The sequence below is a fragment of the Dendronephthya gigantea genome, unplaced genomic scaffold (genome assembly GCF_004324835.1).
Source record: "Dendronephthya gigantea isolate DGI-Jeju-01 unplaced genomic scaffold, DenGig_1.0 000002F, whole genome shotgun sequence".
Classification (NCBI taxonomy): Eukaryota; Metazoa; Cnidaria; class Anthozoa; order Malacalcyonacea; family Nephtheidae; genus Dendronephthya; species Dendronephthya gigantea.
Genome location: NW_021163012.1, coordinates 1,592,898 through 1,619,551, shown reverse-complemented (window position 1 = coordinate 1,619,551; position 26,654 = coordinate 1,592,898). Strand labels below are relative to the sequence as shown.

General features: G+C 38.1%; 4 protein-coding genes and 1 long non-coding RNA gene across 5 annotated transcripts in view; 2 read left to right on the top strand and 3 right to left on the bottom strand.

The window, feature by feature from the left end:
- The first annotated feature begins 108 nt into the window (after positions 1–108).
- On the top strand, positions 109–8,747 carry LOC114536715. Its single transcript, XM_028558069.1, has 33 exons — positions 109–411; positions 856–944; positions 1,088–1,157; positions 1,263–1,345; positions 1,444–1,489; positions 1,568–1,652; positions 1,753–1,805; positions 1,927–2,025; positions 2,187–2,238; positions 2,323–2,391; positions 2,493–2,536; positions 2,786–2,838; positions 2,927–2,993; positions 3,198–3,255; positions 3,405–3,471; positions 3,537–3,591; positions 4,033–4,160; positions 4,281–4,766; positions 4,890–4,954; positions 5,184–5,292; positions 5,743–5,796; positions 5,869–5,928; positions 6,137–6,197; positions 6,392–6,448; positions 6,537–6,581; positions 6,722–6,753; positions 6,848–6,934; positions 7,040–7,079; positions 7,154–7,213; positions 7,296–7,356; positions 7,787–7,843; positions 7,921–8,014; positions 8,660–8,747. Exons 1-33 carry the CDS (start codon positions 202–204, stop codon positions 8,667–8,669), a joined length of 2,706 nt encoding a protein of 901 aa, XP_028413870.1. The 5' UTR covers positions 109–201; the 3' UTR covers positions 8,670–8,747.
- Positions 8,326–10,735, bottom strand: LOC114536723. The gene is made up of 2 exons (XM_028558075.1): positions 10,379–10,735; positions 8,326–8,815 (listed from the first exon to the last, which is right to left on the bottom strand). The coding sequence occupies exons 1-2, from the start codon at positions 10,545–10,547 to the stop codon at positions 8,643–8,645; spliced, it is 342 nt and encodes a 113-aa protein (XP_028413876.1). The 5' UTR covers positions 10,548–10,735; the 3' UTR covers positions 8,326–8,642.
- An 878-nt stretch (positions 10,736–11,613) lies between these two features.
- On the top strand, positions 11,614–13,318 carry LOC114538205. The gene is made up of 3 exons (XR_003688694.1): positions 11,614–11,683; positions 11,823–12,256; positions 13,205–13,318. It is a non-coding gene; the product is annotated as an uncharacterized LOC114538205 (long non-coding RNA).
- Positions 12,239–14,416, bottom strand: LOC114538195. The gene is made up of 5 exons (XM_028559350.1): positions 14,301–14,416; positions 14,111–14,236; positions 13,886–13,996; positions 13,313–13,555; positions 12,239–13,231 (listed from the first exon to the last, which is right to left on the bottom strand). Exons 1-5 carry the CDS (start codon positions 14,374–14,376, stop codon positions 13,074–13,076), a joined length of 714 nt encoding a protein of 237 aa, XP_028415151.1. The 5' UTR covers positions 14,377–14,416; the 3' UTR covers positions 12,239–13,073.
- An 8,647-nt stretch (positions 14,417–23,063) lies between these two features.
- LOC114535904 (zinc metalloproteinase nas-4-like) overlaps positions 23,064–26,654 on the bottom strand; it is a 28,263-nt gene continuing 24,672 nt past the window's right edge. The window contains exons 6-8 of the mRNA XM_028557243.1: positions 25,799–25,992; positions 24,718–24,945; positions 23,064–24,352 (exon numbers count right to left, since the gene is read on the bottom strand). Of these exons, the coding sequence (XP_028413044.1) occupies positions 24,060–24,352; positions 24,718–24,945; positions 25,799–25,992 (715 nt within the window). The 3' untranslated portion in view covers positions 23,064–24,059. The remainder of the gene's footprint in view (positions 24,353–24,717; positions 24,946–25,798; positions 25,993–26,654) is intronic.

The following is a 26,654-nucleotide window of genomic DNA, read 5'->3' as shown; positions in this document are numbered from 1 at the left end:
CTCAAATCTTTTATTTCAAGACTAAGTAAAATTTTACGGATTTTTAGGGAAAACTTAGGAATACAGGAAGGAATAGGAAGGATTTCTTAAGTTCACTTTAGTCAATAGTTCAAGTCCATCAACTTTTAATCTATGGTTCTTTTAGAACGTCACCTAATTTCTGTCAAAAACAATGTTTTTTGATAATTTTTTTTCTAGGACATGAAGAAAATGCACGGAGCTTACGAGTATGTGAGTTCCGTTTCGCAAGCTACGACGTATCTGCGAGATTCGTTCAAAAGTGAATTTAATGACCTCCCAGATCATTTGCAAATAAGCTATGAGTGCGATAAAAATCCCTGGCAGAATATATTCATGCAGGACTTTATCATGGTCGCTGAATTTTCTGAACACGAAGGCCCAAGACCATTGGTAAGAATATCATGTTTTGTTGTAATGTTTGTGTTGAAAAGTCAAAATTGGTCATCATTAGGAATATTGATTAATGGTAATTAGATAGTTAATTAGATAGTTCACTAATTCTAGAGGTTTAAAGGGTCTTAATTTCAAGTGGAATTATACACACTTCAAATTCAAGCCAGGAACAGTTGATGGAAAAAATGAGTCAACTATAGGTCCTCCGGCAGGAATTGAACTTGCGCCTTTGCGATGCCGGTGCAATGCTCTAGAATTTACCTACATCCAGTGAGGTGCCAAAAATCGTAATCAATTTAGTTCACTAATTAACTAGATAGATAGAGTTGTTCCACATGTCTATTACTATTTTTAAACAAGAAGTGCAAATAAAAAAATGATTACAACCTGTCTCCCAATGCCCTTCACTGCATGGTATAATATTGTGGTTTAAATCTTTAGTTCACAATACCAGATGATGCAGGCAAAATCTTCGATAAGAATGCTTTTTCAGTTCATGTGATGTCTGTTGATTACCATGCACAATCTGGGTATGATAAATTGATCAAAATTTTGTGTTTGCCCTTTAACATAGTCATGCAAGGCTAATTGATGCCAAATGTTGTGTCTACTAACTAAAGTGACTAAAAATAGTCCTGCACAGAGAAAAAGATAATCGAGTTCTATCTTTTAGGGTTTTATTTTCACTTGTTGATGACACACAACTTATATTTTCTGAAGACAGAGAAAATATTTATGCCTATGTGAGTTTTGTAGAAAAAATTAATTGTGTTTGCTATTGATGTGAGTCATGTAAGAATGTTCACATTCTCAGAAATATATTTATTTTAATTATTTTATTTATTTAGGTGCATCATTTTATTTTACATGATATTGAGGCAAGGGGTTTTGTCCGGCCTTATTGTATGTGTTACATTAGCAACTGTAAAAAGTAAGTGAATATTCTGCTAAGGTAATGTTGTCTTGAGATAATTAATAGCAGTTGGGGATGGATCCATTAAATACACTTAATCTTTTGCCTCTTAATAGAAAGATTATGGACAATTTGGAGAATTTTATTGATGAATTTAGTAAGGTACTGAAAATGCATTGCTACTGTAAACCAAAAGGAACTATTGAAATTGAAAATGCAATATATATTTTTCTTGTTAAGATTTCAAACCATTTTAAAGCAGCCAATAAACCTTTGTTCCTTGACGATCTCAAGCAAAGACTAGCTGATCTGAAATATGTCCAAGGTAAGTCCATGCAATGAATAAGTATATATTGATTAATTTAAATTTAATTCAATAGATTGTTCAAATTCTCCTATATGATGCTTGTGGTTCTCATCTCTAGATTGTCTTGAAAACATTGAAAGTGAAGATTCAGAATGGGTAGAAGTTTCACAGGTATGTGCATGCAGTGAAGCCTATACCAACCTCACTTCTCAATTAGGTATAGAACCAAGTGGTTTACAGCTTATTCAATATTTAGCTTCAGAAAGAATGAGATATTGTTACGTTTTTACAGAAAGCATGTAAGAACCTGCAGGGTTTGAATACAGAGACAGTCGACTCTATGTTGACTGAAGCAGAAAGAGCCATCACAGTCATGAAGGCTGCAAAGACTGTAAGTACATGTAATGAGATGGTTGCATTATGTTATTAACTTGCAACTCTTCCATTAATGAGTAAAATCATCAGGCATTAAACAAAGTGAAATACTGAGGCACAGCTTTATTATAATGTATATAAGTTTTTTTTTCATATTCTGATTTCTAATATATATAGGCAACCAGGGAAAATACTGCTGAGGGTGAAGTTGAGAAGAATTCATCTACTGGTAAGACTACATTTGTGGTATTATATGTGTATATATCAACAACATATTACTGCATATTTTCACTACTTGCTTTTGGTTTCTTAGAAAGTTCAAAAAAGTACGCAAATAAAAATTATGATGAAGAAGTGCCTAAATTGACAGCTAATGGACAAGGTATAGTAATATTCACTTTATTTCTTTGCATTGTACATGGAGTCAAATTAAGGCCTAATCATGTTCATTAATATTGAATTTTGCCATCCAAAATCGTGCAGATACTTCATGTTATGAGCTTACACCAGGAGGACAAATACATGATGTAAGTCGAGTCATAGGCGGCCCAAAATTGGCGGCAAAAACTTTTTCGGCAATTTGTCAATGTAATGTATAATATATAATTACATATTATACATGTATTATATATATGTAATTATATATTATACATTACATTGACAAATTGCCGAAAAAGTTTTCGCCGCCAATTTTGGGCCGCCTATGGTCGAGTATGATAATTATTTAGATTTGAAAAAAAACTTGTGGTCATGAGTCTCTATTGCCTATATTTCAGGAAATCATTGAACGTTTGATTCGTGAACGAAAAAGGCATTTGATAGCATTAAGGTGGGCATGCAAGCACCACTCTAGTAATCAATCTAATACAGAACAATAAAGGAAGGAGACTTTTTATGCAACACAATTGTTTTTTTAGGGATATTCATGCTTTGTGTGGATACCGTGCGGTAGAAGGGCTAGCATCTCTTCAGAGAATACATCAAGTAAGCCTGAGCTACGAAGTTCGAGCTTTTTTGACACTATGCTAATTGAGGAATGGATATGTACTAGGGGGTGCATCCTTCTTGCATTAGCTCAGAGTCCATTCATTCCTGTGCTGACTCAGAGAAATTGCCCAGTTCAAGTTTGTTTGATACGAAAATTAAATTGCTTAGCAAGACAATGACTACTATAGCTCTCATTTTCAGCATTTTTATCAACCATACGAAGTGTTTTCCATCATCAAAGAAGAAACGCCATTGTTAGGTATTCGATTTTTTAATTTGTTGTTTTCTAGCCTTATTTTTCATGCATATCTATTAGCGACTTTGCTAACCGTGATATTCGAAGTTGTTTGCAAGGTCATCTGTGAATGTTCAACATTCATGAACACATATGTTAATTGCTTATTCTAGATCCCTTTTCATCATCATTTGCCATTGGCAGTAGTTTCGTTATGAACTTCCGAAAGGATATTCATCTGTAAGTGTTGATAGGCTTAGGTACACAGCGCTTTACCCGACAGTAAAATTTGCGTTTCTTTTCAGTTCGAAGGTGGACTCAACCGCATTTTTTTCATCTGATGCCTTCTCGAAAAACTCTGTAAGTATTTATGTGCATCGCAGAACAACGTAGTATCTTGCAGAACTTGTAATACTTGTTAGTATTTTTCAAGTGTTACTACAGAAGGAAGCCTAAACTAAACTAACTTTATTTATACTGGATAGCTCTATCAGTTCTAAATTGTTCTTCCTAGAGGTCCAGTAAGGATCATCTCTTATTGATCCAGTGTTACTACAGAAGGAAACCTAAACTAAACTAACTTTATTTATACTGGATAGTTCTATCAGTTCTAAACTGTTCTTCCTAGAGATCCAGTAAGGATCATCTCTTATTGATCCAGTGTTACTACAGGAGGAAACCTAAACTAAACTAACAACCTAAACTAAACTAACTTTATTTATACTGGATAGTTCTATCAGTTCTAAACTGTTCTTCCTAGAGGTCCAGTAAGGATCATCTCTTATTGATCTTCTTATGTAGTTCGAAAGTGCTCGCAGTGAACTGAGTAGCGAATCATTCCAATCATGTGTCGAAGACAATGAATCAGATCGCGAAGGATTTTTCGAAGAAAGAAGGCGGTTCTTTACTCACACCCCTTTCTCTGTTATGTGAGTTGAAACAAGAATTACGATTTACGAACACTGCGTGACATTACACGCAGAATTAAGTTACACGAAGTTTGATTGGCGCGTTAGTTTTGCTAATTTATATTTATTTCTCGTGTCCAGGACCACGAAGGATTTGATTGGTGGAGGCAACTTTTCGGACGGCATTTCAGACTGGGCTAGTTCATTCAACGGTAGCCCGTCTTCGGCCAGCCTCGCTGACCTTAGCGATGATTCAACAATAGAACGTTCATACACCCCCACTCCACTTGTCTCAGACACAGAGCCAATCCTCGCACCCAGTTCCCGCGCAAGCCTCGCACCCAGGCCTCTCAGTGGCAGCACTGGCGATCTTCCTTCGACAGGCAAGAATTCATCATTACCATTTCGAAGACAGTTTTCTGCCGTCGAGACTCAAACTAACCACCTGAAGGACATGCTCAGGGACGTTCTGCCATCGACAAAAAAGTCGGAAAATGTTCAAGAGGAAGAAGACGTGGCATTTTTTGCGCCTGGTTCCACCCCCCAGTATAAAGTGATATACAAAGATATGTGCGAGGTTGGTTTGTCGGAGACTGGATCTGGCGATGGGCGGGTTGGAATGAGAAGGTAATATTTTAAGTGTTTGGCATGAGTGGGTGACCTTATTCTTTGCTTCCTTTGTGATCGAGGCAACTTGATGGTTCAAGGAATCACGAACTATTGATGCTGAAGGTGATAATCTCTTCGTAGGCTGGAGAAAATTAATCTTCAGTGCTATGCCCAGCAGCTGTGTCGTCGTAAGTCTGACGGACCAGGTAAAGTTTTACATTACAGAGTTGATATCCGTAAGTTGCTGTGTGATCATATGTCCACCTCAGCTGTGACTTGCTCTGCAATGTTTACCTTAATAAGGTTTAAGCTATGTTTAGCTCCGATCCCTTGATAAGGTTTAAGCCACGTTATAACGAACAACGGGCAATGTTGGAGCATCCATCCCGCTTTCATACAACCAACCGCAAATCATAATGTTCATTTCAAATATAGGTGGTGGTGTTCTTCGTGTTCTCAGAAACCATGGTTATCTTGTTCACTTGCTATATGCCTTGTTGAGCGGTAGAACTGTTGTGATCCTGGCAGACTCTGCTCATCAAAGGTAGGTTAGAACTGGTTGAAAAAACTCAGTGGCATAGCCAGCCCGACAATTTAGTCGTGCTAATATTTTGGTGTTCATTGACTGTGAAAACAACGAATTCTTAAAGAATTAATAATTCTAATGACTTGAAATTTGCATAGCATGACCAAATTGTCAGGCTGGCTACGCCACTGAAAAAGCTTACATTCTTTCTTAGTTTATACCCAGGGCCGTAACTAGAACGATAATTGGGGGGGTGTTTATTCATATATTCAGTTTTGCCCGATGGATTTCTTTTGTAAGTGCAATAGCTCACAATGGAAATCCGTCGGGCAGAACTGAATATATGAATAAACACCCCCCCAATTATCGTTCTAGTTACGGCCCTGTTTATACCATTTTTATTCTTATTCTATCGTTTCCATATGAAAATAGATTTGATCACCCTTTTCCATGTTTAAACTCTTGCAGGAATGTTGAAAACTTAATCACTTCTCTATGGTTGTTTGTGCCTGGAGACTGCAGGTAATATGAGATGTGTGGAACTGAACTGAATGAATCTTAGGTTAACTGGATAATTTTCCTTCACGTGTTTAGAACTTCTCAACAAGTTGTTTTATGGAGAACTAAGCCTTTGAAGTTGTCTGATTTAGGAAGGTAACTCTTCGACATTCTGATATTCTAAATCAACTTCTAGGAATTAGTTGCATCTTAATCGTTCTTTCCAAGTTTTAAATGATTCGTCTTCTTCTTTAAAAGAGACCTGGAACCATTAAAATGAATGTATTCAGTTGTATATTGTGGGGGAAATCTCGCTATGCATTGGTGAAAGAACTTAAGTAGATTTTTTTGCACATTTTTTTAGAATTAAATTGGTCGGTCTAGCAAAATCAAAGCAATTCAAAATCCTGCCTAATTCAGTTCAGGTGAGATGTCAAGAATATATTATACACTGTGGCTCCGACTCTACCTCTCATTGTATCATCACAAGTCTCCCAGTCTACCCCTCATTGTACCATCACTTTGCTCCAACTCTAACCCTCATTGTACCATCACTTTGCTCCAACTCTAACCCTCATTGTACCATCAAATGTGATTTGTCTATTTTAACATATTTTAGATGTACGTATCTATGCTTGATTATGAATCTGGTACTCTTACCACGCCACCTTATCAGGTACGATTTCAAGATTACACCTTTGTTTTCGCAAAAACGTTCACGAAACCCCCCTACTTTGGTACTAAAAAGGTCATGTTGTGTTTAGGGTGAATTTTTAAACGAGATGCTGGCTTTACGAAGATATTGGAAGGTAATTAACTGTGTGTTTCATCTTAGAACTCATACTCAAATTTCTTAAAACGAAATATTGAGAGCTAAAGCATTTCTATATATGATCGAACTCGACGATGCTACTGGTGTCTATAATGTGTACATTTTATTTCCTTTTAGAGCGATGCGATGTTTATTTCATACATCCATAGGTTTGTACCCGCGAAATAGCGATAAATGAAACAGTCCACATGCATACCACCTTATGACATACGTCGTGATATGATTTTTGTTTTCTCCTTCCAGTGTCTTCCTTGAGATCAGCCTGAAAGCATTCGTCTGCTTCTGTGCTATTTCACTTCGCAGCTCAGCCACAGACGCAAACTTACCATGGTACTGTATCAAGCTAGCAAACTTGTTATTGCATGTCATTTGAAATATATTCGCAACAGGCAACAGTATTCAAGCTACTGAGTTTAATAGAGTCGTGTTTTTCAGGAAAAAGAGGAAGTTGATTCCGAGGGAATTCTCTTTGGAGGTAGGAAGAGGTGGATAGTTTAATTTGCTCTTGAAAAACCTCGAATATTCAACCTAAAGTTTTGCTTTCTGTAGTTTATGACAGATATTCTCGATGCTCTTGGTGTTCTTGGTTCTGATGTTCGTATTGTGATGGTAAGAAGTGAAGTTTATAGATTAGTTTCTCTTTATTTGACTCTATACTGCCCTTTACTTAATAAGACTTCATGTATCTTAGTATATTTTGGATCTCGTTTCACATCAACAAATTGCAGACCTGCCGTCACAACGATTAACAGGTATGACCGGTATACGCATGACGAAGGCTAGACATCTCCCTAAAGTAGATTGGGCACTAGTGGTGTAATAATATATCTTTTCTTCATATATCTTAACGTACGTGTTTTCAGTACACCCTTTCGGATAATCACTTTACGAGTACATTAATAACCCTGGGGCCGGTTTTATAAAACTCTTATCTACATTTTAAGTAGTTAAATTAAATCGTAGCTATATAGAAATTACATTATTCTGATTGGCCAATTCTGCCACAAACTATAGTTAAAAGTTAACTACCTTTTTATACAACCGGCTCCTGGAACACTTGTTGACTTCTCCCTCGATTTCTTGTGTGAGTTATGAGTTTCAACGCGTTAATCCACGGTTTATATATTTGATTTCAATTTTAAAAACCAAAAAACCCGTCGTAAGATTGCTTTCTATTTTTAGACAATGCTTCGTTGGATAGCTTAAGTTTGGGGAGCGCGAACTCGTGTGAAAACTCAGGTAGAAAATGAATGAAATAATTTGACGTGGCTAAATTTTTTTGGGCTTTTTTTTCAATACTATTTGTTTGTTTACAGATTCCTCAAGTCACATGTCAAAAACTCGTCCAATCACGTTAGACTTTACTCAACGTGTCGTGTATAAAAGAGGCAGCGACCGTCCAGTTTTAGGGTGAGATTTAGTTTATGTTAAAATTGAGTCTAAGAGCGCTTTTCTTTGTCAAAACGGTCATATCTTGAATTGAAATAGAGTAATTCGTTAAGAATATAGCAGTGAAACTGCATCTCCCGAGCTGGGAAGTTAAAAAACACAATATACTTTGAAGCAGATTTCTCGAGTTACTCCGAAATACAAGTAATCTGTCTGCACTGAAATTCGACAGAACAGATCGGTTTTATCTTGTAAAGAAAGCGCGTTAAGACGAAGTGCTGCTGTGTTTTTGTCTATTAAATAAAATCGTCAAAAATTTCATAAACTGTCGATACTTTTATTTATATAGATACAAATATGTTACATTTTGCGACTCTCCTTACGAATAACTGTTTTACCTTATTCTCTGCTTCTATATAAAGATGTCCAAATTTCTGTTATTTATGTATAACTATTGAATCCTTTCAATAAATATATTTTATATCTCTGTATAAATACAACCACCATTTAGTTATCATCTCTATATATTTTATGGTTCGATTTGAACTACTGACTTCACTAAGTCACCACCAATTAAGTCCTTGTTTTCAGATCAGTGATAGTGAATGCACCATCCATGTAATATCTTGAGATCATCAGTTCACATGTTTTATTTTCTTCTGATAGTCCAATGTGATGAACCGTTATCCCTGACTACCCTGGCGTATCCCGTCTTCTCCGGTGTGTAGCTGGCCATCCCATTGGAACGACGGTAAGCCTCTTGCATTCTCTGTGCTCGTTTCGTACGAGTCGTAGCCTCTCTGTGAAGACGTTGCGTTAAAACTACATAAAAATTGATCAAAAGTCATAAGAATACACTCCCGGATTAATGGTCTTGCTGAAGGATTGTGCAGGATTTGTATACTTTTGCTGTGGATAACTGAGTATACATTTTGAGCAGACCAGTTGATCCTGCGATAATTTTGGGGATTAAATTGAAAGCGAAAAATCTCTGATTTTTAATTTTAACACTTCATGCGTTGAATGGAGACACTAGTGGACGATCATTATTTATGTGATAAGGTTTAAATCGTCACGCTGAATTTGAACTATATTTGCATCTGGCTAATAATTTGAAGAGTGTTAATATAATGTAAATTGATTCTGTACAGAATGTATTTATATCAAGGTGTGCTACGCATCTTTTGAATTGAATGTATAGAAATTGAAAATTCAAGCGATTCATTAAAATTTCATAGCCGAATCAATATCGTTTTTGTTGCAACAATAACAATTGAGGTTAATTGCTACTTCCCTTCACCGTTTCAGTTCTATATTCCATGTTCGGATTCATTTTTGGCAAGCAAAAATTGAAAGGAATTTCCTGAACCATTTGGTTCTTGTGTAAAAGCATATTCGACACAAAAACAGATACTGATATTGTTATGTCTTGTTGTGTTATTTAACGGCTTGTCTGATTTCATTTGCAGGAATTTTACTCACTGAATATTCCTAATTTTTTGCACAATATTGTACAGAGTGTTGTTAGTGAAATATGAGAAATATTCTTAAGACAACCGCCCGTGTTCGTTTCAAATTCGCTTTATTTGTCAGCATGCTGCAGGTGGCTAGCTAAACGATCTGTTCAGGTCATTTAGTTTTTTCCTGATATTGTATTTCCTGAGTGTTATCGACGAAAAAAAATTTGCCTAAACTTCTGAAACATGCCCTCAGCTAATATTTGCTTTGAAATTTGCTGCTGTGTTCTCCATTTTAAGGTCAATCACACCTTATTCACATTCGTTTGCAATATCTGACTCGCAAATACCAATAGTTTAGTTACAAGCCTCGAAACATGCACGAACTCGTAAAAGTGGTACATCGAACAGGTGGAAATCTTCGTCATTTTTAACTAGACGAAATGTCGGAGTTTTTATCCGTTTTTGAAGTGGATGTTTCCGCGCGAAATGGTGTGTGAGAGGAACTTTAACACGCGAATGACGAAAGTTTTGCGTTGTTTAAATCCCGTTAAAGCTTCTTTCATCAAACTAATATCAAATACGCAAATATTTATCTTGTGGGAGCTCGGAAAAACACTCAGAAAGGCGTAGTTCGTATTTTGATGCAATGCAATTAGATCGTGCGCTATGAAAAGAATCATCTTTGAATTTACAAATAGTCGGAAACAATCGTAGCGATTACGAAGCTGAAAAGGATTAAGAAATCTTTAAAACAGGGGGAGTTTCTGACGTGCTTCTTTCACAGTCGTTTCATCACATTAATGGGAGTCTAGGCTAAACGTTTGCTTCAATTTCCGCTGGTTTTTCGGCTGACGTGCGGGCTTGAACATTTGGAGTATCACAATCTATCAAAACCCTGCCTTTACGATTCAAAAACATCACTTACCAACAATGCCTTTGGGTTCATTCTGATCATCCCCGTTCTCGAGGTTCTGGGACAATCTCGCTCTTGTTTTGTTCATTCTTATTTCCAAGACCTCATCGAGTTCGTCAGAGTTGAATTCCTGTTCGTCCGAGTCGATATTATCCTGGCTGTTCCACTTTTCCTCCTGCATTATGTGATATAGTTTAGCTTGCTTTGTAGTTTGTATAAAGTGTTTGTCTTCTGTATCGAATATAAGCTCGAAGCACTTACTGGATTATTTCAGTTCTGATATGCGCTTCTGTTTGCCGGCTCTTATATACATTACGTAATTACGTCATTTCGACCTTTTTGGCCGGGTAAATAAAGAGGGGTAGTCAAGGCCGTACTTTGTCATTGTCATACATGCATGATCTTAGTCACCCGATGCGCTGACGCGGCCGTTACCTTAGCAACGCCCACGCCATCAAACAAGCGATTTGCATACAAAGTCGACTCTCTATTGCACTGATGAAGGTCCGGGTTAACGGACCGAAAGCTTTGCAGTATTTAATACTTACGTGGTGTACCTACAAGTTATTATAATTACTAAAGTCGCCATGCAATCATACAAGAAAATTATTAAAGTCGACTCAGTCATACATCGCCTTTTAAAGCGTAGTGTCTGGGTTATTACATGTAGCAATTTTAGTTAAATCAAGGAAGAGATTAAAAATAATTGTCTGAGGGCGATATTGTCTTTGACAAAAAAGTCTATTTTTAATTTACAATTGTTTTGCCTGTTTTCTTGGAGTTCCTGTAATGATCATATCTTATTGATCCAGTGTTACTACAGGAAGAAATCTAAACTAACTTTATTTATACTGGACAGTTCTGTCAGTTCTAAACTACTTCTTCCTAGAGGTCCAGTAAGGATAATCTTTGATCCAGTGTTACTACAGGAGGAAACCTAAACTAAACTAACTTTATTTCTACTGAATAGCTCTATCAGTTCTAAACTGTTCTTCCTAGAGGCCCAGTAATGATCATCTCTTATTGATCTAGTGTTACTACAGGAGGAAACCTAAACTAAACTAACTTTATTTATACTAGGTAGCTCTATCAGTTCTAAACTGTTCTTTATTACAGGAGGAAACCTTAACCAAAGAATATATTTTTTACTCTACGTGATTGCACTTAACTGGGGATTAAGGCCCTTATAGGTCGAGAGGTTTTTGGTATATTTAGGACCGTAGCTGAGAGAATAATTTGAAAAAATGCTACGATGATATTTGATTATGATAAAACGTATCAGCTGAAGTCAAACTAAAAGCATCACGTATGAACAAGGTAAAGCCACTAAAGGTAAATATAGAATAATTGCACATTGTTCTTTGTTGATACGCCTGTCACGCACGTAGTGTGATTCTAGGTTCAACGTGATATAAATTAACCAATTGTCTAATGTATTTTTTACCACGGTTCTTAGACCTTACTGTGGCAGTGTAAGTTACGAAAGCCGAGTACGGATGACGTCTTTCTGGCTCTGGGAAAATTTTTTTCCTCGAACAAAAGGAACAAGTTCAGAACCCACTTATCCTCGGATCACTAATTTGGTTGAGGTAATATCCGCAACTGATTTTGAACTTTGGACCAGAGGGTATTTGATTAAGAACAACAGCACGTTCACATGAAATCATCGTTCCAATGGATTGTAGCCGCATACACGGTTTGTGTGAGATATCGTTCATTGCAATACAATGAACTTTGCATATGGTTTGAACCAGTCTTTATATGAAATAAAACAGAATTCAGTAAGAAAATTAATGGTATTTCGTTTCAGTACATTGGGTAGCTCAATCTGTTCAAGAAATGGTTCCCACTTTTAGGACCAGCGAGGACGTCTCTTTGGTAATTTCAAAGGTAATTTCATGTTGAATATAGATCCATTCCAATTTTAGGGGGAGGGCTGTTGTGTGATACAGTCACGATTAAAGCACGGCATTCTTCACAGGTAATTAAAGATGAAATTGTGATAAGACAAAATTATATGTGGCAATATAGACGGCTCCCAGCCGCAAGGATGGAAATCTGACGACACAACTTTATTTTCACAATTTGAATTAAGATACAACGTCGATTGTCCACAAATCATGCTCGCGACCACATCTCTCTGTGTCTGTTTCCGTTTTTCTAAGACTCTTAAGCAACTTGCGTGGGCAGATTTAAACTATTGTTTGACGAGGTTGAAACAACTACACTCGCATATACTCATAATGCAGCCATCAAGGCTAACATAAAGAACAAACTCGTTTTAACTCGTATGTATTAGCGTTTGTCTAAAACTATTATACAGCAAAATATATACATTAAGTACAGTTGATGACGTCATAGACGTCTAATTTGCGTGACGTCAGAAAAATAGATATATCAACTATATATTGAATTCAATTATATATTGAAACACTGTATAGCATGTTATTGAGACAGGAAGAATTTGAATATATACATTGAGATATTCAATTGTTTAAAATATTCAGTTTAAAACTTGTTCTAGATTATAAAAAATATAATCCTTGATATTTTGAGGTGGTACAAACCAGGCGAATGCCTTGCAGGAAACAACATATTTCAATTGTGTTGTAGTAGCTAGGATAATGTACCCATCTTTTGTAGCAGCCGCTCAACTCATCTCATTATTTGCTAAACCAGCTATTGTTGATCACCCCAAAAATTGGTGTCAACTGTTCCAGTCTTTACTATTGTTGCTATAGTGATCTGATGATTTAGTCACATGTGGGGTGTACTGTCCCATACCAGTTGAACGGAGGTAGGCATTGTTAAATTTCTGTGCTCTTTTTGTTCTTGCAGAAAGCTCTCGATTTGTAACATTGGGGCCTGAGAATACAAAGTAAGAAGTTTGTCACTACCATAGATCACTGAAGAGTGGAATTGTGTGTCGAATTAACATTCACCAACCTGCAGTTCCATGTTTTAAAGAGTTAACAATATTCTGTCGATGGACATCTGGATGGTGATTCCTCAAGGGACTATCATTGCTATTCTCCAGTAGATCATGTGTGTTATTTTCACCGAGAATGTCAATTTGATTAAGATCAGCATTTTCAGAGTATGAATATCCTTGCCGAGGAACACTCCATGTTTTAGTTGAATGATTACCTCTTGCAGTATCTTGAAGATGGCTTGTCTCTGTAGGCAGGCCTGTGGTAGAAGTTGGGAATACTTTATATTATTTATGCCTATTTAAAATTGCAATATTTGATGTAACTTTCTTTTGAAATATATTAAAAGAGTGCATTAGTTAGGGGTGTTTAAAATGATCTCCTTTATGGGCGTTTTATCAAGCAAGGTTGCAAGCTATTGATTGAATGTATATCACAGCAGTCTGTCACCTATGAAGGTTATGAAGGAGGACTAGAGTATATTGATATTTGTTAGGGTGACAAGTAGACAGACGTCGCTATGTCAGACTCGATCAACATTTGGGAAATTTTGTAAGAATCTTTCACCGATTGCTATCGTGAATCATACCTGAAACTCTGCCGTGTCTTGAATAATATGATTTCTGTCCAACATCAGAGGCCTTCACGGCATTATTAACTCGTACATCCTTCCTTACGCTCCACACGTCTTTCAACATGTCTAAATTAAAAAAAGTTTCACAAAGTAAACACATTAACGCTTTTAATTACGGTAAAAGGTTTCAAAATCAGCGAACACGTTTCAAAATGCAAAGATCAGTGAAAGTGCTCTTACCATCCATTTGCTTCCGTTTCTCTTTAAACGCTTTTACGTTGCGTTTGTTTTGAAAAACATTGTCAGATAATTGACTTGTGCGCTCATTGTTTGTGCTAACATACCGAAATCGCTCTGGTTTCCCAGCTAAAAAACAGGAAAGAATTTAACATAGATGCGCTTTTTGATAGACTACAAAACAACGTCATACATTTGTCTCTCTCTCCGTCACTTTCGTTGCTATTATTGCTGTTTTCGTCGTCCTCCATTGACCAAAAAGAAAACATATTTCAGGCCATTTTGTAACTTTCGTGTAAACATTGACAACTGTTGTTATAGTTTCGCGGTTGAACGCGGGGAATTTTCCCCGGGAAAATGCCCCCCATACTTCATGTTATATTGGTTAACGTGCATAACAAGGCAGCCGACTCTTTTTGACAACTTTCAGTTACGAATGATCCAATTCCGAGCAAGTTTTTAAATTTTTATTTTTTAAAAAATTACATTGAAAATAAGGAAATTCCGTTGATTTTACTGCAAAAACAAGTTAATAAGCTTTACTGCATAAAAAATGCAAAACAATTGCACCGTAATCATTTGCTCCACCAAGCCCTTATATGAATTGTTGAAATGCATTGCCTTCTCTTTGCTTTCCTTCCTACCAATATTATAACTGCTATGGTAAAAACCATTCTCTTAATTCTTCGAGGGACTACATACCTGTCATACTTATTACAAGCGGTATGGGCGCAAACTGGAATAGTTGTTTTGGAAGGCCGGAAGGCAACTGGCGGGTGTTTGACAGACGAGAAAACATTTGGAAAAATAAATTAGCGTTGCTTTCTCAACCAGATCTCTTGGTCTAGTGGTCGCGGACTGGAGCCGCGAGTGGTAAGCCCACGGTTCGAATCCGGTTGGAAGTATATTTCGTTCTGACCTTAAAAAAATAAGTAAAATAAATTAACAGCAAGCTTCAATACAAGAACCCGTAGCCTACTGGTGGAGACAATGTTTTCGCATTTTGTAGTGTCTTTTTGTAATGTTTTTCATTATGTCCTTCGAGAAAAGGATGCTACTGAGTAAGATACATAACCACTGCCTTTCAACGCAAGATCTACTAGACTAGTGGGGAAGACAATGGTCTTGTCAATGTTACATTGATAGTTCGAATCCGTGCAAGGGTGTCTCTCATCATGACCTTCAAGTAAGGGCTAACGATGATAAATCGGTGGGAAAATATTTTTCATTATGACCTTGAGTAAAGTAAAACAAATAACCAAAGTCGTTCAACAAAATATCTACTGATCCAGAGGTGTGGAAAATCGTCTTAAAATTTTCGCCATTGTAGGATAGGTAAATGCGCGGTTAAGATTAATTTTAGGGATACCCAGAGATGATGAAAGGTATATGAGTACCAAAAGACCTGCGTTGAGGAGAGCGGCACGGGATAGGCCTTGGCGATGCTAAAATCGGCGTCGAGCCTCAGATGTCGACGTTTTGATACGCATTTTCCCGGGAGGATGGAGGGGCGTTTGCTGAGAAACAGACTTTTGACGTCCGTTTCCGGGGGGATTGATCAACCTGTTTCTGCTGATATTTCTCATAGAGACAGAAATGGCAGGCGGAGTCTGGGCGTTGATATAATCGCCCTCAAACTTGAAGACCTTTTATTAGAAAATTTTTTGTCGAAGACAAAGTCATCAACTTTGATGGCGATTTTAGCAACGCCCAGGCCACGCCTACCTATTCTGTCACCATGGCAACTATCAGTAGAGACATATGTATCGATCCCCCCGGAAACGGAAGTCGAAAGTCTACTCCTTCGCGATAACCCCCCTGGAAAAAATCGGCTCAAAATATCGACAGCTGAAGTTCGATGGCGATTTTAGCAACGCCCTGGCTTCGCCCACCTGGTCGGTTGCCATGGCAAATATTAGCAGAAACAGGTGTATCAATCCCCGCAAAAACGAAAGTCAAAAGTCTATTCCTAAGCAAACTCCCCCCCAGGCGAAATGCGTTTCTAAACGTCGACAACTGAAGCTTGGCTGCGATTTTAGCACCGCCAAGGCTCCTCCCACTCGATCTGTTGCCAGCAGAACCCCCCCCCCCGCTTTGAAAACCGCGTGTGAAAAAGAGTACTGCAGAAACAGTCTTTGAGTTTGACGGCGAGACACACCCTGTACGGCATGTTTATATACCCATATCATTCCAGCCGTTCGAGAGCTGAACTGTACTTGTTATATTCATTAGACCTTAGGATTGGTGTCTACGAGAAACGTACTTTGTGTTTTATTTACGCTATCTTAGGATATGCAACAGTTTGTTAAATCGTTCGCCATAAAGGTGACTATTACCTGGTGATATTCAGCAGTTATGTCAGTAAGCAATAGCGCAAAGCTGATGTGTTTAGCAAAACAGTACGTTTGGCTTTGCGGTATGTTTTCACGTTTGCCGTATAAAACTAATTTATTGCTTCAACGACTGTGTGCACCTCCTAGCTTTTGAAGGCCTTAAAACTTTATACCGCAAACGTGAGAAACTTACTGCAAAGCTGGATTTACTGCTTTGCTAAATCCACGAGCAATACCCTGTTGCGTAAGTTGAACGTTTATAATTTAACGAAACTGTTGCAACATTAAGATAGCGTAGATAAAACGGAATGATAGAGAGTGGTTTGCAGTCTTAAGGTATCTAAAATTGATCATCGTTATCGCTGCCTGCAGGACTTGTTGTATGGGCTAACTACATATGATACGCTGTAAGGCATCAGTGATAAAATACGCTGTAAGGCATCAGTGATAAAATACGCTGTAAGGCATCAGTGATAAAATACGCTGTAAGGCATCAGTGACAAAATACGCTGTAAGGCATCAGTGATAAAATACGCTGTAAGGCATCAGTGATAAAATACGCTGTAAAGCATCAGTGATAAAATACGCTGTAAGGCATCAGTGACAAAATACGCTGTAAGGCATCAGTGATAAAATACGCTGTAAGGCATCAGTGATAAAATACGCCGTAAGCCATCAGTGATAAAATACGCTGTAAGCCATCAGTGATAAAATACGCTGTAAGGCATCAGTGATAAAATACGCTGTAAAGCATCAGTGATAAAATACGCTGTAAGTCATCAGTGATAAAATACGCTGTAAAGCATCAGTGATAAAATACGCTGTAAGGCATCAGTGATAAAATACGCTGTAAGGCATCAGTGATAAAATACGCTGTAAGCCATCGATTGCACCGTAACCATTAGCCCTCATATGAATGGTTGGTATGCATTGCCTTCTTTTTGCATTTCTTCCGATCAATAACTGCTGTGGTAAGCACTGTTCACAATTTAGTTTGCTTGTTAAATAAAACGGTAGACTTGCTTTCTATTTTGCACTTATTCACCATTTAAGCTAAACGGGCTTGATACAACCGGCCCCTGGTTCTTAAGACAATAATCTCGCAGACTGAGAGAGTTGGTTCAAATGTTCTTCATTCACTTCATTTCTCGCGCAGTCGCAGTGAGTGAGTAAAAATCCCATAATCACCACATTAGGCAATGTTATATATACTAAGCCTTCCACTGATGGAATGACTGGAGTCATAAACACTGCGTTTAGCAATATTCCATCTTTTCCATAAAAAGGAAAAAGTGAAATAAAAAGTCTTGACTTTTGCGACCAGCACTGATGGACCCCGTTTGATATGTTGTAGGTTCAAATCTCTGCGATATTCCATCTTTTCCAGTAAAAGAAAAGAAAAAAAACAATAAAAAAACTTTCGTCTTTCACCATCAGCAGTCGTGGCCGAGAAGGTTAGGACAGTGATTAGTCCATAGGGGGTGGTTCAAGCCCTTGCAGTGCCTGAAAATAATTTGCGACTTCTTATTTAACTTCAAAGTCTTCACCACCAGCACTGATAGCCAAATATTAAGATTTAAAAGTCTCAAGTCGAAGAAAGGATAAAGTAAAATAAAAAAACATTCATCTTTCACCACCAGCAGCGGTGGCCGAGTGGGTTAGGACAGTGGTTAGTCCATAAGCGCTGGTGGTTCAAGTCCTTGCAGTGTCAAAACATGAGCTGCAAATTCTTATTTAATTTAAAAACTTCAAAGAAAGGATTAAGTAAAATAAAAAACAGTCGTCTTTCACCACCACCAGCGGTGGCCGAGTTGGTTAGGACAGTGGTTAGTCCATAGGCGGTGGGTGGTTCAAGCCCTTGCAGTGTCAAAAATTAAGTTGCAAATTCTTATTTAATTTCAAAGACTTGTAAGGATAAGGTGAAAAAATTCTAAGTCACTGAAGAGTGAAAATTCTAACACTGATAGCCGGTGGTGAGACTTAGAAAATTTAAAAAGTCTTAAGTCGAAGAAACGATTAGGTAAAATAAAAAACAATCGTCTTTCACCACCAGCAGAGGTGGCCGAGTTGGTTAGGACAGTGGTTAGTCCGTAAGCGGTGGTGGGTTCAAGCCCTTGCAGTGTCAAAACATGAGTTTCAAAGACTTGGAAAATTTAAAAAGTCTTAAGACGAAGAAAGGATTAAGTAAAATAAAAAACTGTAGTCTTTCACCACCAGCAGCAGTGGCCGAGTTGGTTAGGACAGTGGTTAGTCCATAAACGGTGGAGGTTCAAGCCCTTGCAGTGTCAAAACATGAGTTTCAAAAATTGGAAATTGAACATTGAAAAGTTGAAAATTGAAAATTGGAAGGTTAAAGTTGGATGAAAAAAAATAAAAATAAAAAAGGATAATTGGATGTTTCAAAAAATTGAAAGCATCAAAAAAAAAAAGAAAAAAGTAAAGTCAAAAAAAAATTGGACAATTAAAAAAACCCGGAATTTCAATAAAAATCGGAATTTCAAAAAGGAATCGGAAGTTTCAAAAAGAAAGAAAAAAAAATTCGGAATTTCAAAAAAATAAAAAAGTAAAAAAAAAAATTCGACAGTTGAAAAAATAACAAATTCGGTATTTAAAAAAAAAATTGGAAGTTTCAAAAAAAGAGAAAAAAAATTTCAAAGTCAAAAAAATTGGACAGTTTCTCCTCCTCTCTCTCCCCTCCAAACAAGGAGGGGGAGAGAGAGGAGGGGAGAGAGAGGGGAGAGAGAGGGGAGAGAGAGGGGAGAGAGAGGGGAGAGAGAGGGGAGAGAGGGGGGAGAGGAGGGGGGAGAGGAAGGGGGGGAGAGGAGGGGAAAGAGAGAGAGGGGGGGAGAGAGAGAGAGGAGAGGAGGGGAGAGAGAAGGGGGAGAGAGAGAGGAGGGAGAGGAGGAGAGGGGGAGAGAGAGGGGAAGAGGGAGAGGAGAGGGGAGAGAGAGGGGAGAGAGGGGGGAGAGAGAGGGAGAGAGAGGGGAGAGAGAGGGAGAGAGAGGGAGAGAGAGGGGAGAGAGAGGGGGAGAGAGGGAGAGAGAGGGGAGAGGAGAGGAGGGGAAAGAGAGAGAGGAGGGGAAAGAGAGAGAGGAGGGGGAAGAGAGAGAGAGAGGGGAGAGAGAGGGGGAGAGAGGGGAGCATACATCCGGAGGACCTATGCGCCCTCCTTTTATGCTCTCCCCCCTCCTCTCTCCCCCTCCTCTCTCCCCCTCCTCTCTCCCCCCTCCTCTCTCCCTCCTCTCTCCCTCTCTCTCCCCCCTCCTCTCTCCCCCCTCTCTCCCCCCCCTCTCCCCCCCTCCTCTCTCCCCCTCCTCTCTCCCCCCTCCTCTCTCCCCCCCTCCTCTCCCCCCTCCTCTCTCCCCCCTCTCTCTCCCCCCCTCCTCTCTCCCCTCCTCCCCCCCTCCTCTCTCCCCCCTCCTCTCCTCCCCCCTCCTCTCCTGTCCCCCTCCTCTCCTCCCCCTCCTCTCCTCCCCCCTCCTCTCCTCTCCCCCCTCCTCTCCTCTCCCCCCTCCTCTCCTCTCCCTCCCCTCTCCCCTCCTTGTTTGGAGGGGAGAGAGAGAGGAGGAGAAACTGTCCAATTTTTTTTGACTTTGAAATTTTTTTTTCTCCTTTTTTGAAACTTCCAATTTTTTTTGAAATTCCCATTTTTTTTTGAAATTCCGAATTTGTTTTTAAACTTCGAATTTTTTACCTTCAATTTTTTTTATCTTTTTGAAACTTCCAATTTTTTTTGAAATTCCGAATTTGTTATGAAACTTGGAATTTTTTTCTAACAGTCCAATTTTTTTTCTCTTTTTGAATCTTCCAATCTTTTTTTGAAATTTCTAATTATTTATTTATTTTTCAATCTTCAATTATTTTTTGAAACTTCGATTCTTTGAAATTTATTCTTTTCATGCAACTCCTGTTTTGACACTGCAAGGGCTTGAACCCACCACCGTTTATGGACTAACCACTGTCCTAACCAACTCGACCACTGCTGCTGGTGGTGAAAGACGTCAGTTTTTTATTTTACTTAATCCTTTCTTCGTCTTAAGACTTTTTAAATTTTCCAAGTCTTTGAAACTCATGTTTTGACACTGCAAGGGCTTGAACCCACCACCGCTTATGGACTAACCACTGTCCTAACCAACTCGGCCACCGCTGCTGGTGGTGAAAGACGATTGTTTTTTATTTTACCTAATCGTTTCTTCGACTTAAGACTTTTTAAATTTTCTAAGTCTCACCACCGGCTATCAGTGTTGGTGGTGAGACTTAGAATTTTTTAGACTTAGAATTTTTTCACCTTATCCTTACAAGTCTTTGAAATTAAATAAGAATTTTCAACTTATTTTTTGACACTGCAAGGGCTTGAACCACCACCGCTTATGGACTAACCACTGTCCTAACCCACTCGGCCACTGCTGCTGGTGGTGAAAGACAAAAGTTTTTTATTTCATTTACTCCTTATTTTGGAGACTTTGAAATTAAATAAGAATTTGCAACTTACTTTTTGACCTACATGCGAAATCCTCACTTAGACAACTTACGTTATGATCAATACAGTGACTTTAAAACTTGTAAAAAAATTCTCTTTCATCTTCACGTTCGTCTTGATAACTGGCTGACGAGATAAATCTAAAACGAAAAAAACTTTAAATTAAAATCTATGACAGCACTAATCTATGGGGAGGGAAGGGAAGGGGCACCCCTGCAACATGATACACCCCAAATAAACAAGCCCGCCAAACAAGGCACCCAACCAACCACATGTATCATGTGCTGGGTGCCACTTCTATCTATCAGAGACCTATCTATCAGAGACCTATCTATCAGAGATCTAATCTATTCGGGCAAATTTTTCCACTTCTCAAAGCAAGCCTATATAGACGTACAGTGGTTTCTATGATATTCTATGATTGTGTGAGAAACGGAAACCATGCGTTGACTGCACACGCCCGTAAATCGTTTGCGAACGCCCGTTAATCGATTTGCGCACTTCACACTTTCAACAAAATAAGATACATGAACTCGCTTTCTTGTACAAACTAGCTCATATGCAGTGAAACTTATCTACACTTCCTTATGACTAACTAAGGGCGGATTTCCACTGACGGGTTTTTTTTGGAGGCACGTATACGCACGTAAAAGCTTAAAATAATTTAATGATACTTATAAAATCAACGATTGATTAGATACATCGCGCTGTATTCTGCTGACGATTTGATGTGTTTCTCTGGCTAAAGGTTAATTAAGCTTTAATTAAGCAATCCTCGCTTAGACGAACAACTTACGTTATGACAAATACTGTGACTTCAGAACATAAAAAAAATTCTATTTATCTTTACGTTCGTCTTGACAACTGGCTGTTGAGATATACCTAAAACGAAAAAAACAACTTTAAATTAAATAAAATAAAATCTATGACTATGATTGGGGGAGAATCGGAAACCAGGCGTTGAGTGCGCATGCCCGTCAATATATTTGCGCACGCCCATAACTCGTTATGATTAACTAAGACCGGCTTTCCACTGTCGCTGCTTTTTAAGCTTCAAATCTTTTAAATTATACTTTTAAAATCGACGATTGAATAGGTAGATCGGGCTGGATTCTGCTGAGAATTTAGTGGCTTAAGGTTTTATAACAATTTAAAAAACGCGGCAGGCAGAAAACGTTTTTGGGACTGAATCACTTTAAGGAATTATAAGGCTAAACTAAAAAGGAATCAAGCAACGATGCGGTGGTCAAGGAGTCATGATGTTGAATTGCGTGCGGAATATCCTGGTTCGGATCCCGGAAAAGTACATAAGTACGTAAGCCACATGAAAGTTGAAGTGAACGAAGACGAGTATGATGATGACAATGACTAAAAAGTCCGGCGCAATGTCTGAGACTTAACTCTTATAATCCCAATCCTACTGTGATCCAAACATTCTAATCCCAAATCGTCCGATCCAATCTCTTCTAATCCCACTGATTCTTGTAATCCTAAGCGTCCCGGACGCCAAATCCGAGTACAGGTTCAGTATTACTTAAGTAATTTAGCTTGTAGGTACACCACGTAAGTATTTAAAAGTTACAGGGATTCGGGTCCGTTAACCCAGCCTTCATCAGTGCAATAATCATCTAGATCACCTTTCTATAGAAAAGAACTTGAAGTGGTAGACGATTTTGGACTAAATGTTAAGATTGCAGAGGTTTTTTAAAGTTTTTTAGATTTTAACTTTACGTGCGAAGTACTCCTTTTCTATAAAAATTAGGAAGAACAACAATCATTATGACTTTCGAAGAGTTTAAACAGCCTATTTGAAAATGCATGGTGATTAGAATAGTTAATTTTGATCTAGTTTTATGTAGAATTCTTTTAAATATGTATATAGTTGATTTTTTGGAATAAAAAAGATGTATAATTTTGAATATAGTATTTTAACGGAGTGCAATAAAATAAAATAAAATAAATTAAATTGAATTGAAATGAAATGAAATAAAATGAAATAAGATGAATTGAATTGCACTGATGAAGGCCCGGGTTAACGGACCGAAAGCTTTGCAGTATTGAATACTTACGTGGTGTACCTACAAGCTAAATTACTTATCGACTGTCACCATGCAAACATACAAGAATAACTTATTACTTCCTCTCTTATATTTAATGTAAGATTATAAATAAAACTATTGACATAATTGACAAAGCTATTTTAACTTAATGTCACCTGAATTACGACGATATCTTATATATATATACATATTTGGTCACATCCATTTATATAATAACTACAGTGAAACACGCAGTTTGATTGGTCAATAGCCGTGCGGGATCACGCAATCCTGCACGAGGAATTTCTAAAAGCACTTGCGGGATTTTCGTGGGATTCTCAAAATATCGTTGTTTCACTGTAGTTACTTTATAAAACAATTACCAAATGCTTTTTTCGTGCAGGATTGCGTCATCCATGCACTCGGGATGTCGCGAGACTTTCCGAAAGCGTAAAAAAAACACTCGCCCGAGGCTCGTGTTTACTCGCCCGTGGCTCGTGTTTACTCGCCCGAGGCTCGTGTTTACTCGCCCGAGGCTCGTGTTTACTCGCCGAGGCTCGCATTTACTCGCCCGAGGCTCGTGTTTTTTTACGCTTTTCGGAAGTCTCGCGACATCCCTCGTGCATGGATGACGCAATCCTGCACGAAAAAGCATTTGGCAATCCTTTAATAACAACGAAATATGAAAAATCATTGTTTTGACGTGCCATTCAACATTAACCATATCGCACCATAGTTACATAAACATGCACAAACCATAATTATTAGGAACTGAATTTCCTATGAATTAAGTTCGTTTTCCTCTAACAAGCCGGTGTAAACGACAACTTTCGACTTGTTGCCTTTATCAACCTATAGACATATGCAAGACTACGAAGCTTTATTGGACTGTTACAATCCTTATTAATGATAATTTTTTTTGTCCTCCACAAGTTCACAAAAAATGGAAATGGTTTCGAAAATACCCGACCTCTATGTACACTGCATAAATATGAAGATCCTATTGATTGAAGGAATATTTTTACCGTGGTCGGAACTAGCGCGCATTCACTGCTCAATTCTCATCCCTCCTTCTGCTGTTAATCTTGCCTTACTGACTATTAACATATCTTCAAGTCGCAGTATTGCCACGCAGGCGTTGTGAGGGTTGTGTAACACCAAGGTCTTTTTCGCCTGCCTTCCGGGTTGCGACAATAGTTGTGGTACATGTACTCCTGACGATTGTTTCTCTCCATTAGCCCCCGTTTGTAGTCGTACCAGTAGTTGCCGGAATAAAATTCATTTTTGTGTGGCCAGTTGCTGTTCCATGCTTGACACGTCACGCCCATTTCGGTGTAGCTCAGCTTCCCATCATAATCACGGCCGTTCTTTGTCTTCGATTTGATGCATTTCGCTAAAAAGAAGACGTATTAGAGAACTGATAGGAATGGAGCACGAAGTCACCTTAACCCTTGAAATCCTAATCTTTCTAATCCTAATCCTCGTACTCCTAACTCGTATTATCCTAATCCGTACAATCCTAATCCTTCTAATCCTAATCCTCGTATTCCTAACTCGTATAATCCTAATCTTTCTAATCCTTATCCTCGTATTCCTACCTCGTATTATCCTAATCCGTACAATCCTAATCCTTCCAATCCAAATCCTCATATTCATCCTAATCATCCTAATCCGTGCAATCCTAATACTCCGACAGTTCATCCTGATCCCGGCAATCGTCAGTTCGAGAGTGAAATTTGGCAATGAAAGTGAATTTACCTGAATTTACCGTTGCAATCTTATTGCAGTTGTACATAGCGTTAATCTGGGCGACATCAATATCCGATAGTCGCTTTCTTTGCCCAATTCTCATATTCTTCACACTTTTCTTGCGAATGCGTATCGTAGCCTTATCATTCTTGGTGAAAAATTTACTCCCATAATGCATCACGGACTCGAAGTCGTACGCATACCCCATACTGTCCATTTTATCAGCGTCCATCTTATCTGTAATAAGAAAAATCGTTTGAAATCCACGCATACGAAAACGGGGGCAATTTTACAGTTTACCAGGGGCCGGTTGTACAAAAAGGCAGTTGACTTTTGTTAGTGGTAGAATTGGCCATTCAGAATGTTGTATTTTCGAGGTAACTACCATTTCATTACTCAAAATCTAGTTAAGCAGCTTTATACAAACCGGACTGATGAAAAACGGACAAAAAAGGCGGTAATGTCATATGTCATATGTCGTATTGATAATTCACGTTATTCGCCATTTTTCCTTGACGTCATTTTTCTAGTTCATTCCGCAAAAATGTACATACGGTACCATTTATCTTATAATCTGCCATCACTAGCTGTGTTTTGTTTTATGAAACCCTCCTTATCAAACAGTATTGGCAGTTCTAAGAGCGAGCAAATCATTGATAAATCTTTCATTCAATGTATTTATCATCATCAAACACAATACATGTATCAATTCCTGCGAGAGGATGATACTTGATTCCCATCTCTCAAATTATTCAGGCTTAAATTTACGAAATCTAAGATTTATACTCGAATGACTCTCAGATGGAGCAAAGTGCCAGAAAATCTTATTTGATTTGCCACGAATGCATACAGGTGAACAATCTAGTCGCTCTGATAAGCCATCTTTCCACATTAGTATAATGACGCAAATTCACCTCTATAAACTCAGGCTGAAGGGTAGAGCGGGATGATAAAATGATGTAATCTATAAACATACTAAGCCCATTGAAAGAGCACCTCCAGATTACTCTAAGAGGCCCAATGGGCATTCTAGAAGAAGATTAGAAGATATCGAAGTCTGGATATTAAGATAAATTTACTACGCACTTACTGAATTGTTCGTGATATTTCTTATCGATGTTTTTCCACAAAACTTTCACATATTTATCACGGTCACTTCTGCTCTGTTCGTGCCAAAAACCAAGTGCATGACCAATCTCGTGAATGATCGTACCAGCGTACTCGCACCCTGTTCCTACACCAATATCTTGCTTCCCTCCTTTGCGTCCAACAGTCGACCAACACCTGGAAAACAAGATAAAAATCAGGTTGCCTCCCGGCCTAACAGAGATTATTTAATGCATGTTTGTTGGTGGATTCTAAATTAGAAATAAGATGACTTCAGTGTAGATTGTCTTCTGTAGTAACACTGGATCAATAAGAGATGATCCTTACTGCACCTCTAGGAAGAACAGTTTAGAACTGATAGAGCTATCCAGTATAAATAAAGTTAGTTTAGTTTAGGTTTCCTCCTGTAGTAACACTGGATCAATTAGAGAAGTTCCTCACTGGACCTCTAGGAAGAACAGTTTAGAACTGATAGAGCTATCCAGTATGAATAAAGTTAGTTTTGTTTAGGTTTCCTCCTGTAGTGACACTGGATCAATAAGAGATGAGAGATCAACAAGAGATCCTTACTGGACCTGTAGGAAGAACAGTTTAGAACTGATACAGTATAAATAAAGCAAGTTTAGTTCAGGTTTCCCCCGTAGTAATACTGGACAATCACGAAATAATTAATTTACTCTGTCACCAGGAAAAACTTTTCAGAACTGATAGAATTTTCTAGATTAAAGTTAAATGACGCATAGTTTTAACCTCAGGAAGGATTACTATCCCGAGTTATTGTTTTGATCAACGTGTGATTCTATAGATAGACATCTATGTACATATCTATGCATATATTT

What these genes read in the sequence shown, in the direction of transcription:
- LOC114536723 (XM_028558075.1), bottom strand. Translation starts at nt 10,547, where the DNA reads ATGCAGGAGGAAAAGTGGAACAGCCAGGATAATATCGACTCGGACGAA. An exon ending in TGAACCCAAAGGCATTGTTG is followed by an intron (nt 8,816 to 10,378) that starts GTAAGTGATGTT and finishes ATTTTTATGTAG; the next exon opens with TTTTAACGCAACGTCTTCAC.
- LOC114538195 (XM_028559350.1), bottom strand. Translation starts at nt 14,376, where the DNA reads ATGTTTTCTTTTTGGTCAATGGAGGACGACGAAAACAGCAATAATAGC. An exon ending in AAGACACGGCAGAGTTTCAG is followed by an intron (nt 13,556 to 13,885) that starts GTATGATTCACG and finishes CTTCTACCACAG; the next exon opens with GCCTGCCTACAGAGACAAGC. An exon ending in TTTAAAACATGGAACTGCAG is followed by an intron (nt 13,232 to 13,312) that starts GTTGGTGAATGT and finishes TTGTATTCTCAG; the next exon opens with GCCCCAATGTTACAAATCGA.
- LOC114536715 (XM_028558069.1), top strand. Translation starts at nt 202, where the DNA reads ATGAAGAAAATGCACGGAGCTTACGAGTATGTGAGTTCCGTTTCGCAA. An exon ending in TTATTGATGAATTTAGTAAG is followed by an intron (nt 1,490 to 1,567) that starts GTACTGAAAATG and finishes TTTCTTGTTAAG; the next exon opens with ATTTCAAACCATTTTAAAGC. An exon ending in TGATCTGAAATATGTCCAAG is followed by an intron (nt 1,653 to 1,752) that starts GTAAGTCCATGC and finishes TCTCATCTCTAG; the next exon opens with ATTGTCTTGAAAACATTGAA.